The sequence below is a fragment of the Salvelinus namaycush genome, unplaced genomic scaffold, assembly GCF_016432855.1.
Source record: "Salvelinus namaycush isolate Seneca unplaced genomic scaffold, SaNama_1.0 Scaffold7, whole genome shotgun sequence".
NCBI lineage: Eukaryota > Metazoa > Chordata > Actinopteri > Salmoniformes > Salmonidae > Salvelinus > Salvelinus namaycush.
Genome location: NW_024061419.1, coordinates 687,323 through 700,961, shown reverse-complemented (window position 1 = coordinate 700,961; position 13,639 = coordinate 687,323). Strand labels below are relative to the sequence as shown.

Genomic DNA, 13,639 nt, shown 5'->3' with positions numbered 1-13,639 from the left:
GGGGGAATGGCCCTAGCCCTCACCCTCCGATCCAACAGGTTCCAGACGTGCTCAATGGGATTGAGATCCGGGCTCTTTGCTGGCCATGGCAGAACACTGGCATTCCTGTCTTGCAGGAAATCGTGCACAGAACGAGCAGTATGGCTGGTGGCATTGTCATGCTGGAGGGTCGTGTCAGGATGAGCCTGCAGGAAGGGTACCACATGAGGGAGGAGGATGTCTTCCCAGTAACGCACAGCGTTGAGATTGTCTGCAATGACAACAAGCTCAGTCCGATGATGCTGTGACACCGCCCCAGACCCTCCACCTCCAAATCGATCCCGATCCAGAGTATAGGCCTCAGTGTAACGCTCATTCCTTCGACGATAAACGCGAATCCGACCATCACCCCTGGTGAGACAAAACCGCGACTCGGCAGTGAAGCGCACTTTTTGCCAGTCCAGTCTGGTCCAGCGACGGTGGGTCTGTGCCCATAGGCAACGTTGTTGCCGGTGATGTCTGGTGATGACCTGCCTTATAACAGGCCTACAAGCCCTCAGTCCACTCTCTCTTTGTCCTCCATAGGCTGTCTGAGCACTGAATGAAGGGATTGTGCATTCCTGGTGTAACTCGGGCAGTTGTTGTTGCCATCCTGTACCTGTCCCGCAGGTGTGATGTTCGGATGTACCGATCCTGTGCAGGTGTTGTTACACGTGGTCTGCCACTGCGAGGACGATCAGCTGTCCGTCCTGTCTCCCTGAAGCTCTGTCTTAGGCGTCTCATAGTACAGACATTGCAATTTATTGCCCTGGCCACATCTGCAGTCCTCATGCCTCCTTGCAGCATGCCTAAGGCACATTCACACAGATAAGCAGGGACCCTGGGCATCTTTCCTTTGGTGTTTTTCAGAGTCCGTAGAAAGGCCTCTTTGATGTGGAACGGTCGTTAAGACACAAACAGCTGACGGAATTAAAGGTCACAGTTATGACATCAAAGAGGCAAATACTTATTTTCCACCATAATTTGCAAATAAATTCATTAAAAATGCTACAATGTGATTTTCTGGATTTTATTTTATCATTTTGTCTGTCATAGTGAAGTGTACCTATGATGATGAATTACAGGCCTCTCTCATCTTTTTAAGTGGGAGAACTTGGACAATTGGTGGCTGACTAAATAGTTTTTTGCCCCAAAAAGCTTATTTCTCTCAAATTGGGCATTATTATTACACAGGTGCACCTTGTGCTGGGGACAATACGTTTTGCCACACAACACAATGTCACAGATGTCTCAGAGGGACTGCAGAAATGTCCACTGGAGCTGTTGCCAGGGAATTTAATGTACAGTACCAGTCAAAAGTTTGGACACGCCTACTCATTCAAGGGTTTTTCTTTATTTTTACTATGTTCTACATTGTAGAATAACAGTAAAGACATCAAAGCTATGAAAAAACATAAGGAATCATGTAACCAAAAAAGTGTTAAACAAATCAAAATATATTTTACAACTTATTGTGGGAAGCTTGTGGAAGGCTACCAAAAACGTTTGACCCAAGTTAAACAGTTTAAAGGCAATGCTACCAAATACTAATCGAGTGTATGTAAACTTCTGACCCACTGGGAATGTGGTGAAAGAAATAGAAACTGAAATAAATTATTCTCTCAACTATTATTCTGACATTTCACATTCTTAAAATAAAGTAACAAACTGACCTAAGACAGGGCATTTTTACTAGGATTAAATGTCAGGAATTGTGAAAAACTGAGTTTAAATGTATTTGGCTAAGGTGTATGTAAACTTCCGACTTCAACTGTAGATGAAAACTCTCTTGGTAGATGGTGTGGTCTACAGTTTATCATGTGATACTCTACCTCAGGTGAGCAAAACCTTGAGACTTCCTTAGATATTGTGCACCAGCTGTTGTTTACAAATATACATAGACCGTCACCCCTTGTCTTACCAGAGGCTACTGTTCTATCCTGCTGATACAGTGTTATGTCATCGTTCAGCCACGACTCGGTGGAACATATTACAGTTTTGAAAGTCCCGTTGGTAGGATATACGTGATCGTAGTTTGTCTATTTTATTATCCAATGATTGTAGGTTGGCTAATAGTACCGATGGTAAAGGCAGATTACCCACTCGTCCCCAGATCCTTACAAGGCACTCCGACCTCTGTCCACGATATCTCCGTCTCTTTCTCCTGCGAATTATGGGGATGAGGGCCTTGTCGGGTGTCTGGAGTAAATCCCTCTCGTCTGAATCATTAAAAAGAAAAATTCTTCCCCCAGTTCAAGGTGAGAAATCGCTGTTCTGATGTCCAGAAGCTCTTTTCGGTCATAAGAGATGGTAGCAGCAACATTATGGACAAAATAAGATACAAACAACGTGAAAAAACAAAACTAAATAGCACGGTTGATTAGCAGCCCATAAAACGGCAGCCGTCATCTCTGACGCCATTCTCTTTTATTATGTAATAGATCATATGGGTTGAAAGGTGTTTTTTTCTCAAGGTGAAAGACAAAGGCCAATAGCTTTAATAAAACAAATTTGTCCACACACTTTGTGGATTTCTGAATCATGAATTAACTGGCAAAGCAGAAAAGCGAAGGCCGCACCCAGAAACGTCACAAGTCCCATTTTTGCAGCTGTTTCAGTACAACACTACAGGGAGAGAGAGGGGGAGAGGACAAACTCCACTGGACTAGTTTCATAGTATGGAATCACTTAGGAGTTTCTGGATGTTGGGTAAACTTCTCCTTTAAAGCATCATTGAGAAATAATTAATTAAAGTTGGAACATTTGTAGACTAGCGGTTAAGAGTGTTGGGCCAGTAACTGAAATGTCTCCGGTTCGAATCCCCACGCCGGCAAGTAGGAAAAATCTGCCGGTCTGCCCTTGAGCAAGGCAAATAACCCCAACAATAAGTGGTCCCCTGGGCGCCGATGACGTGGACGTCGATTAAGGCTGTCTCCAGCACCTCCCTGATTCAGAGGGGTTCAATGAGGAAGACACGTTTAGGGTGAATGGATTCAGTTGTACAACTGACTAGGTATCCCCTTTCCCTTCCCTTTTAATCATTAGACTCCATAATGTTTAAACATCAGATGCTACAGGCCTCCAACAATGGGTGGCATGAAGCATTACCACCTTTTCTGTAATACGAGTAGTATTTTGATTTAATTCAAACAATTCTGATATGAATTTATGAATATTGAAAAATTTGAATATTGAAAATATAAATGTTTAGATAAGTATTCAGACCCTTTGCTATGAGACTCGAAATTTAGCTCAGGTGCATCCTGTTTCCATTGATCATCCTTGAGATGTTTCTACAACTTTTCATACAATCGAATAGAATCCACAGATTGTGAGTTGAAGATAACTACTTTACTAAGAATGATATAGTATATATGGGATATTAGTAATTGACATACCCGTTCTCTCCAGATTCTCCCAACAATACTATTTATAGGTTTCCTGAACCTGAGAACAGAAACAGGCAATACCAAAATAAATGATCTAATGACTCTGCCTCCTCACAGCAAAATCTGCAGAGCTGGAAAGATTGTATGTATGTATGTATGATTGTATATATGATGACATATATATATATATACATAACATTCTGTTGGTTGCAGGAATTTTGTATAGTATTTTAAATTGAAAACTTTGAAGTTTTGAATCCGGCGTTGTTTTGCGTATCAATTCATAAACCACGTGCCATGGAAAATCTCTTCCCAACTATTTTGCAATGTATATGGCACAGCTGTCCGTTTTTTGGTCCTGAAATGAAATTGGTATATGCTTTTATTTATCATACTTTTCTTAAACCATTTATGTTCTTTAATACAGAGACCGACAAACAAACTCCTTACTTTTTTCCCATTTTTGTGGTAATGCTGCAATTAGTTGGTTGTAATTTTGGGTAGAGCAGACATTTCCATATGTCCGTGTTAGCTGTATGTGTGATATAACTCCACCAGTCCTATTTATGATATCATTCATTAAAATTTTACCTTTTTTAAAATTTACATTTCTTAGAAAAAAAATATTTTTTTATCGATTAGTATATTTGAGTTTAACCACAATATTTGTTGTACCATGACTATATCTAACCCAACTCCATGTGTTGCCACTATCATGTATCCTACCATGACTACATCCAACCCAACTCCATGTGTTGCCACTATCATGTATCCTACCATGACTATATCCAACCCTACTCCATGTGTTGCCACTATCATGTGTCCTACCATGACTATATCCAACCCTACTCCATGTGTTGTCACTATCATGTATCCTACCATGACTATATCCAACCCAACTCCATGTGTTGCCACTATCATGTATCCTACCATGACTATATCCAACCCAACTCCATGTGTTGCCACTATCATGTATCCTACCATGAATATATCAAACCCAACTCCATGTGTTGCCACTATCATGTATCCTACCATGACTATATCAAACCCTACTCCATGTGTTGCCTCTATCATGTATCCTACCATGACTATATCAAACCCAACTCCATGTGTTGCCACTATCATGTATCCTACCATGACTATATCAAACCCAACTCCATGTGTTGCCACTATCATGTATCCTACCATGACTATATCAAACCCTACTCCATGTGTTCCCACTATCACTATTACTATCACTAACTATTGGTTAACAAAATACTTCTCTCAACATATTGTGCAGCTTTCTGTTGCAGGATCTTTTTATGGGGGGGTGCCCTTTGTTGTTTACACATCACACACATGGTTATGGGCTTAAAAAAGAAGACACCAGTACCATGTCAGATACAGATTAAATGTATTCATGTTTGAGTTTGCATCCCAATATGACACTTCATCACAGAAGACTGAAATGTAACAAAACTACTATTGTGTTTATTGAGCTGTACACTGAGATGCTCAGTTGGTCAACATTCCCCTCCAGTGATTCCCCAACATCTTGTCAACATGTGCCCCAAAAATGGATCAGATATCTAATACCAGTCTATCTTTATAGACATGTATCCACAACAAGGCTTAGGCCTCTCATATAGTCTGCAAAAAACTCTCCAAAATGTCAATTTTTTTTTAACATCTTTATTTTCATGCATATAACTTGTCAAAAATCATTTTTATTACCAAATTCAGTCTTTCGTGTGGACAATATTTTTTTCATGTTTTCATGACTGCTTGAGATTAGGTCCCTGAATGGTCAAAAAGCTCTTCAAATAGAAGTACGTTTATAGCACAAAATATCTTACAAGTCGGCCCTCTCTCACTCTCTCTCATCATGTCACAGCTGAGAGGCTCCCAGAGGAAGGGCCATAAAAGGCCCCAGCTCACTCAACTGCCCCTCCCCTCTCCAACAGACATCAACCCAGAACATCCTGAAGACAGAACATCTAAAAGATCATCTGGGAATCCTTTCTTCCTCATGGAGCTTTTCAAAAGTGAGGTGAATATTCAATGTGATGTTTGTTCAGCGCATTCGGAAGTATTCAGACCCCTTTACTTTTTCCACATTTTGTTACGTTACAGCCTTATTTGAAAATGGATTTAAAAAATATATATATATATTCAGCAATCTACACACAATAGCCCATCATTTGGGGTGGCAGGTAGCCTATTGGTTAGAGCATTGGGCTAGTAACCATAAGGTTGATGGATCGAATCCCTGAGCTGACAAGGTAAAACTCTGTTGTTCTGACCCTGAACAAGGCACTGTTCAGCGGTAGGCCGTCATTGTAAATAAGAAATTGTTCTTAACTGACTTGCCTAGTTAAATATAAAACATCTAATTACAAAGCAAAAACAGGTTTTTAGAAACATTTATTAAAGATAAAAAATATACCTTCTTTACAAAACAGTAAGTATTCAGACCCTTTATTATGAGACTGTCAGGGTAAAAACCAAGCCATGAGGTAGAAGGAATTGTCTGTAGAGCTCCGAGACAGGATTAGGTCGAGGCACAGATCTTGGGAAGGGTCCCAACACATTTCTGCAGCATTGAAGGTCCCCAAGAACACAGTGGCCTCCATCATTCTAAAATGGAAGAAGTTTGGAACCACCAAGACCCTTCCTAGAGCTGGCGGCACAGCCAAACTGAGCAGTCGGGGGAGAAGGGCCTTGTTCAGGGAGGTGACCAAGAACCCGATGGTCACTCTGACAGAGCTCTAGAGTTCTTCTGTGGAGATGGGAGAACCTTCCAGAAGGACAACCATCTCTCCACCTCTCCACCAATCAAGCCTTTATGGTAGAGTGGCCTGACGGAAGCCCCCCCTCAGTAAAATGCACATAACAGCCCACTTGGAGTTTGCCAAAAGGCACCAAAAGGACTTTCAGACCATGAGAAACCAGATTATCTGGTTTTGGCCTGACGCTTTGGCCTGAATGCCAAGCGTCACGTCTGGAGGAAACCTGGCACCATCCCTAGGGTGAAGCATGGTGGTGGCAGCATCATGCTGTGGGGATGTTTTTCAGCAGCAGGGACTAGGAGATTAGTCAGGATCAAGGGAAAGATGAACCGAGCAAAGTACAGAGAGATCCTTGATGAAAACCTGCTCCAGAGCACTCAGGACCTCAGACTGGGGGCGAAGGTTCACCTTCCAACAGGACAACAACCCAAAGCACACAGCCAAGACAATGCAGTAGTGGCTTCGGGTCAAGTCTCTGGTCTCTGAATGTCCTTGAGTGGCCGAGCCAGAACCCGGACTTGAACCCGGTCTAACATCTCTGGAGAGACCTGAAAATAGCTATGCAGCGACGCTCCCCAACCAACCTGACAGAGCTTGTGAGAGTCTGCAGAGAAGAATGGGAGAAACTCCCCAAATACAGGTGTGCCAAGCTTGTAGCGTCATACCCAAGAAGACTCAATGCTGTAATCGCTGCCAAAGGTGCTTCAACAAAGTACTGAGTAAAGGGTCTGAATACTTATGAACATTTTATTTTTCAGTTGTTAAAAAATAAAATAAAATTTGCAACAATTTCTAAAGACCTGTTTTTGTTTTGTCATTATGGGATATTGTGATGTCATAATGGGATATTGTGTGTAGATTGATGAGGGGAAAAAATGATTTAATACATTTTAGAATAAGGCTGTAACGTAACAAAATGTGGAAAAAAGTCAAGGGGTCTGAATACTTTCTGAAGGCATTGTATATAGCCATGTTATAAAGTATGAAAAGGCTTGTTCATTCACATGTCATGAAATCACTATGACATCATCATATTTGTATATATCCTAATGAATAAACTTTGGACGGAAACATGGTTATTATTTATTTAACAAGGTAAGTCAACTGAGAACACATTCTCATTTACAGCAACAACCTGGGGAATCATTACAGGGGAGAGAAGGGAGGATGCATGAGCCAAATTGTAAACAGTTTATAGTTTACACAAATATTAGTCTCTTAGCTCTTATTGCAGGACTTTGACTGTGGTACATCACCTCCCCAGTCAACCTATTGTCAGAGGGGTGTATTATGACATCATATAGAACTACTCAGACATTCTAAATATCACTTGATTATCAGAGGTTCATCCATATTATGAAGGTGGATATTGATCCAACCATTTCAAAAGTAATGACCAGGCTGATGGAAACAGGATATGCCTTTACAATTTTATAAAAGCCGACAGACGATATGTTAGTTCGTTTGACATGGTGGGGTCTTTTTGTGTCAGTAAAAATGTTTAAGCGAGAAATGGCGTGGAAACTCCTTTATGCTCAAATATTTATATTTAAGTTTTGTCACGCAAAGCCTTTTATCTGCAATGAGTATGTTTGATAGAAACATTTCTGGTGGGAAAATGTGTATATTGTTTTATGCAGATTTTAGAATATTCACATGAAAATCTGTCGCAAATTGCATGGAAACTTAGCTACTAAGGTGGATATTGATCCAACACCTGCCACGTATTCAAACCAGCCCACTGGGCACAGACGTCAGTTCAACATCTAGTTTCTATTTACATTTCTTTGAGTCGTCAACTAAAGTGAATTCAACATGAAATCAACACAAAATGTCACCTGTCATTGGATTTAGGTTGCCAGTTGGATGAAAAATAACTAAAAATAACTGATGTTGATGGCTTTTTACAAATCCAATCAGTTTTCTACATCTATCATCATCACATGGATTTGTTTTGTTGAAAGTACGTGAAAACAACGTTTATTGAACCAGAGGGAGGCTTGTAATTGACCCCAGGAAAGTGGAACGAGGAACTCTTCATTGAGACAATAATAAACAGCAATCCGTGGCAGAGTTGAGGTGGATATTATAAAATAAGGATCTGCTGGAGTCCAAGTCAAACCAAGATTCTTTATTTCTGAGCTCAGAGAGAATAACAGTTACACAGCGCAGTGTAGACAGTCTGAATTCCTGAAGCATTGGGTGATGAGCACATATCTTTATAGTTTCCTGTTCCTGGGCGGGACTTTATTCATACAAGGACCCAGGTGCAAATTGGTTTACAACACAGAATGATACTCCCAAGAACAGGAGATTATAATAGGACCGTTTCACAAGGTTAGTCACATAATCAGTTATGTGGACACATACAATTAACATTTTCCATTACAGAGTCTGAACATTTTAATTTCATTAAATCATCAGTGGGCCAACAATGCAAATGTCAACAATGGAGCAAATGCATCACATCCAAATATCACTGTATTATCTGTAGTGCTGGAGGAATGACACACCCAGATAAACACACAGTCAGAGTTTTAAAAGGACCATTTAAACACATGGAATCTGATCTACTCTATATTCAAAATGACAGACTCCATATTAAAGTCATGTTTTCTAATAAAAACAAACAAATATATGTTTGAGTATACCTTGTACCATTTAATTTCATACGGTAAAAACAAGTAAACACATTATCAGTCAACAATATAAGACAATGAGAGCACTGTGTATGTTCTCTGATGAATTTTAAGTCAATGAGATGTGAAATATCAATATACAAGTAATTCTTCTCTTCTGTGTGGATTCTCTCATGACGTTCAAGTGACTGTGATGAGTAATATGTTTTCCCAGTCTGAGCAATTTCTAAGCCTTCTCCTCTGTGTGTAGTCTCATGTGTTTTTACATTTTTACATTTAAGTCATTTAGCAGACGCTCTTATCCAGAGCGACTTACAAATTGGTGAATTCACCTGTGTTCTTTCAGGCTTCCTAAATGGGCAAAAACGTTGCACCCTGGGAGGAGTGGTAAGGCTTCTCCCCTCTGTGTATTTTCTCATGCTGTTTCTTCTCCCCTGTGTGTAGTCTCTCATGTTGTTTCAGCTCCCCTGACTGGCTGAAACACTTTCCACACTGGGAGCAGTGGTAAGGCTTCTCCCCTGTGTGTATTCTCTCGTGTTGGTTCAGGTGTCCTTTCTGGCTGAAACACTGTCCACACTGGGAGCAGTGGTAAGGCTTCTCCCCTGTGTGTATTCTCTCATGTGCTTTAAGGTTTCCTAAACCCTTAAAACTCTTTCGACACTGGGTAAGGCTTCTCTACTGTGTGTATTCTCTCGTGCCGTTTCAGATGACAAGGCCGTTTGAAACTGTTTCCACACTGGGAGCAGTGGTAAGGCTTCTCCCCTGTGTGTATTCTCTCATGTTGTTTCAGCTCCCCTGAACGGCGGAAACACTTTCCACACTGGGAGCAGTGGTAAGGCTTCTCCCATGTGTGTATTCTCTCATGAGCTTTAAGGTTTCCTAACACCTTAAAACTCTTTCCACACTGGGAGCAGTGGTAAGGCTTCTCCCCTGTGTGTATTCTCTCGTGTTGGGTCAGGCTTCCTTTCTGGCTGAAACACTGTGCACACTGGGAGCATTGGTAAGGCTTCTCCCCTGTGTGTATTCTCTCATGTCGTTTCAGCTCCCCTGAACAGCTGAAACACTTTCCACACTGGGAGCAGTGGTAAGGCTTCTCCCCTGTGTGTATTCTCTCGTGTTGTTTCAGATGACAAGGCCGTTTGTAGCTCTTTCCACACTGGGAGCAGTGATAAGGCTTCTCCCCTGTGTGTCTTCTCTCGTGTTGGTTCAGGTGTCCTTTCTGGTTGAAACACTGTCCACACTGGGAGCAGTGGTAAGGCTTCTCCCCTGTGTGTATTCTCTCATGTCGTTTCAGATGCCAAGGCCGTTTGAAACACTTTCCACACTGGGAGCAGTGGTAAGGCTTCTCTACTGTGTGTATTCTCTCATGTCGTTTCAGCTCCCCTGAACGGCTGAAACACTTTCCACACTGGAAGCAGCGATAAGGCTTCTCCCCTGTGTGTATTCTCTCATGGGCTTTAAGGGTTCCTAACAGCTTAAAACTCTTTCCACACTGGGAGCAGTGGTAAGGCTTCTCCCCTGTGTGTATTCTGTCATGTTGTTTCAGATGACAAGGCCGTTTGAAACTCTTTCCACACTGGGAGCAGTGGTAAGGCTTCTCCCCTGTGTGTATTCTCTCATGGGCTTTAAGGGTTCCTAAAAGCTTAAAACTCTTTCCACACTGGGAGCAGTGGTAAGGCTTCTCCCCTGTGTGTATTTTCTCGTGAGCTTTAAGGGTTCCTAAAAGCTTAAAACTCTTTCCACACTGGGAGCAGTGGTAAGGCTTCTCCCTTGTGTGTATTTTCTCGTGTTGTTTCAGGTTCCATAACCGGTTACAACCCTTTCTAAAGTGGGAGCACTGGTGTCGTCTTGCTGGTTCGGACGTCCCTGGCTCTGGTTCCTCTGAGTCTGGTCTTTCTCCTGCCAAAGACACTGTGTTATTTTTAAATTAGAGACCCGAATGAAACCTCCACATGATAAAACAACCTTGCTACGAGGGTAAATCCTAAATCAGATCTCTCAATAACCTGAGGCCAGTTTTAACAATTATAGTGTGATTTTAAAACAAATGTAGAGCTTCCTGGCAATTACTGCTACGTTTACATTACTTATTTTATTCATCCTGTTTTACAAGTCAGAACACAAACTAGACAGTTCTAGGACACTGAAGACACAGACGTCGCTAGATTCCAATCAAGCAGGTGGTTCTAAATATTTTGTGTGGAAGTCCAAAACTTGTTTTTACGTCGAAAATACGTTGAAAATACAAAGCACAAGATACAAAGCACTTGAACTTTGTGAAGCGTTTATTTGGGCTGCAATTTCTAAGGCTGGTAACTCTAATGAACTTATGCATCAGAAGTAACTCTGGGCTTTCCATTCCTGTGATGGTCCTTAAAGTAATGATGGACTGTTGTTTCTCTTTGCTTATTTGAGCTGTTCTTGACATAATATGGACTTCGTCTTTTACCCAATAGGGCTATCTTCTGTATACCACCCCTACCTTGTCACAACACAACTGATTGGCTCAAACACATTAAAACCTGTTATGGCTAGGGGTTCCGCTAGCGGAACGTTTCGACAACATCCGGTGAAATTGCAGAGCACAAAATATTTTTTTATTCACAAGTGCAATACACCAAATTAAAGCTTAACTTCTTGTTAATCTAGCCACCATGTCAGATTTCAAAAAGGCTTTACGGCAAAAGCAAACCATGCAATTATCTGAGGACAGCACCCCATCAAACAAACACATGACAATCATATTTCAACCCGCCAGGTGCGATACAAAACTCAGAAATAAGTATATAATTTGTGCCTTTAGTTTGAAGAGCTTCTTCTGTTGGCACTCCAATATGTCCCATAAACATCACAAATGGTCCTTTTGTTCAATTAATTCCGTCATTATATCTCCAAAATGTCAATTTATTTGGCGCGTTTAATAATTTAAAAAAACGGTTCCAACTCACCCAGCATGACTACAAATATCTAATAAGTTAAGTTACCTGTAAACGCTGTCCAAACATTTCAAACAACTTTCCTAATCCAACTTTAGGTATTTTAAAATGTAAATAATCGAGAAAATTTAAGACGGGATAAACTGTGTTCAATACAGGATAAAAACAACGTGAAGCGTGTGACCTGGAGCGCGGATCAAAACATTAGAGAGCACTAGGCTGGACCCTCGTTCTGAATAGCCGTACTTCTTCATTTCTCTAAAGAAAAACATCAACCAATTTCTAAAGACTGTTGACATCTAGTGGAAGCAATAGGAACTGCAACCAAGTGCCACAGAAAAGTGCCACACAAAGCCATTTGAAAACAGAGTCACCTCAACAACAAAAAATTCCTCCTGGATGGTTTGTCCTCGGGGTTTCACCTGCCAAATAAGTTCTGTTATACTCACAGACATTATTTTAACAGTTTTAGAAACTTTTGAGTGTTTTCTATCCAAATCTACCAATTATATGCATATCCTAGCTTCTGGGCCTGAGTAGCAGGCAGTTTACTTTGGGCACGCTTTTCATCCAGACGTGAAAATACTGCCCCCTATCCCAAACAGGTTAAGACTCCATTCTACAGTCCTCCTTTAAGACTCCATCATGTTTAGAATGTGTCTGGAAGCACTACTCTATCTACTCTACTCTCATCCTTTCGGTTTTAATCATATTTATAATAATAATGTTATAATAGCTAATAACTAACTTTAATAACTAGGGTTAATACCTGCCTGGCGCCCCAACAAAATCTTTATCTTTACCCCCATCTAACAATACTGCTACAGAATTAGCATAGTAGGCCATGTATCTTAAGGTAATCTGAAATATTTAGGACTAACTTATTCCTTGCCACCCATTCTGAAACTAACTGCAGCTCTATGTTAAGTGTTGCAGTCATTTCAGTCGCTGTAGTAGCTGACGTGTACAGTGTTGAGTCATCCGCATACATAGACACACTGGCTTAACTCAAATGTCATTGGCATGTTGTTGGTAAAGATTGAAAAAAGAAGGTGCCAAACAGCTGCCCTGGGGAATTCCTGATTCTACCTTGATTTTGTTGTACAGGCTTCCATTAAAGAACACTGTGTTCTGTTAGACAGGTAGCTCTGGGGCGGCAGGTAGCCTAGTGGTTAGAGCGGTAGGCCAGTAACCGAAACATTGCTGGATCGAATCCCCGAGCTGACAAGGTAAAACTCTGTCGTTCTGTCCCTGAACAAGGCAGTCCTAGGCCGTCATTGAAAAAAATTATTTGTTCTTAACTGACTTGCCTAGTTAAATAAAGTTTACATTTAAAAAAAAAAAGCTCTTTATCCACAATATAGCAGGGGGTGTAAAGCCATACGTTTTTTTCAGCAGCAGACTATGATCGATACTGTCAAAAGCCGCACTGAAGTCTAACAAAACAGCCCCAACAATATTTCTATCGTCATCAACTTCTCTCAGCCAATCAGTCATTTGTAAGTGCTGTGCTTGTTGAATGTCCTTCCCTATAAGCTGAAAGTCTCAATTTGTTTACTGTAAAATAGCATTGTATCTGTCCAAACACCATTTATTATTTTTAAATGTAAGGGTTGGTAACAGGTTGATTGGTCGGCTATTTAAGCCAGTAAAGGGAGCTTTACTATTCTTGGGTAGTGGAATGACTTTAGCTTCCCTCCAAGCCTGAGGGAACACACTTTCTAGTAGGCTTAAATTGAAGATAAGGCAAATAGGAGTGGCAATATCGGCCGCTATTATCCTCAATCATTTTCCATCCACGTTGTCAGACACCGGTGACATGACATTGTTGATTTTTTTGCCCAAAATGTCAGTGAAGATGCTCCAAAGATTTTTACTATCATTCT

General features: G+C 41.0%; 1 protein-coding gene across 1 annotated transcript; it reads right to left on the bottom strand.

Moving 5' to 3' along the window:
* Positions 1-8,680: 8,680 nt before the first annotated feature.
* On the bottom strand, positions 8,681-10,621 carry LOC120042512 (zinc finger protein 135-like; the record flags this gene model as incomplete). The annotated part of the gene is made up of 1 exon (XM_038987344.1): positions 8,681-10,621. A coding segment is annotated over one exon (1,161 nt), but the record flags the coding sequence as incomplete, so codon positions are not given.
* Positions 10,622-13,639: the final 3,018 nt, after the last annotated feature.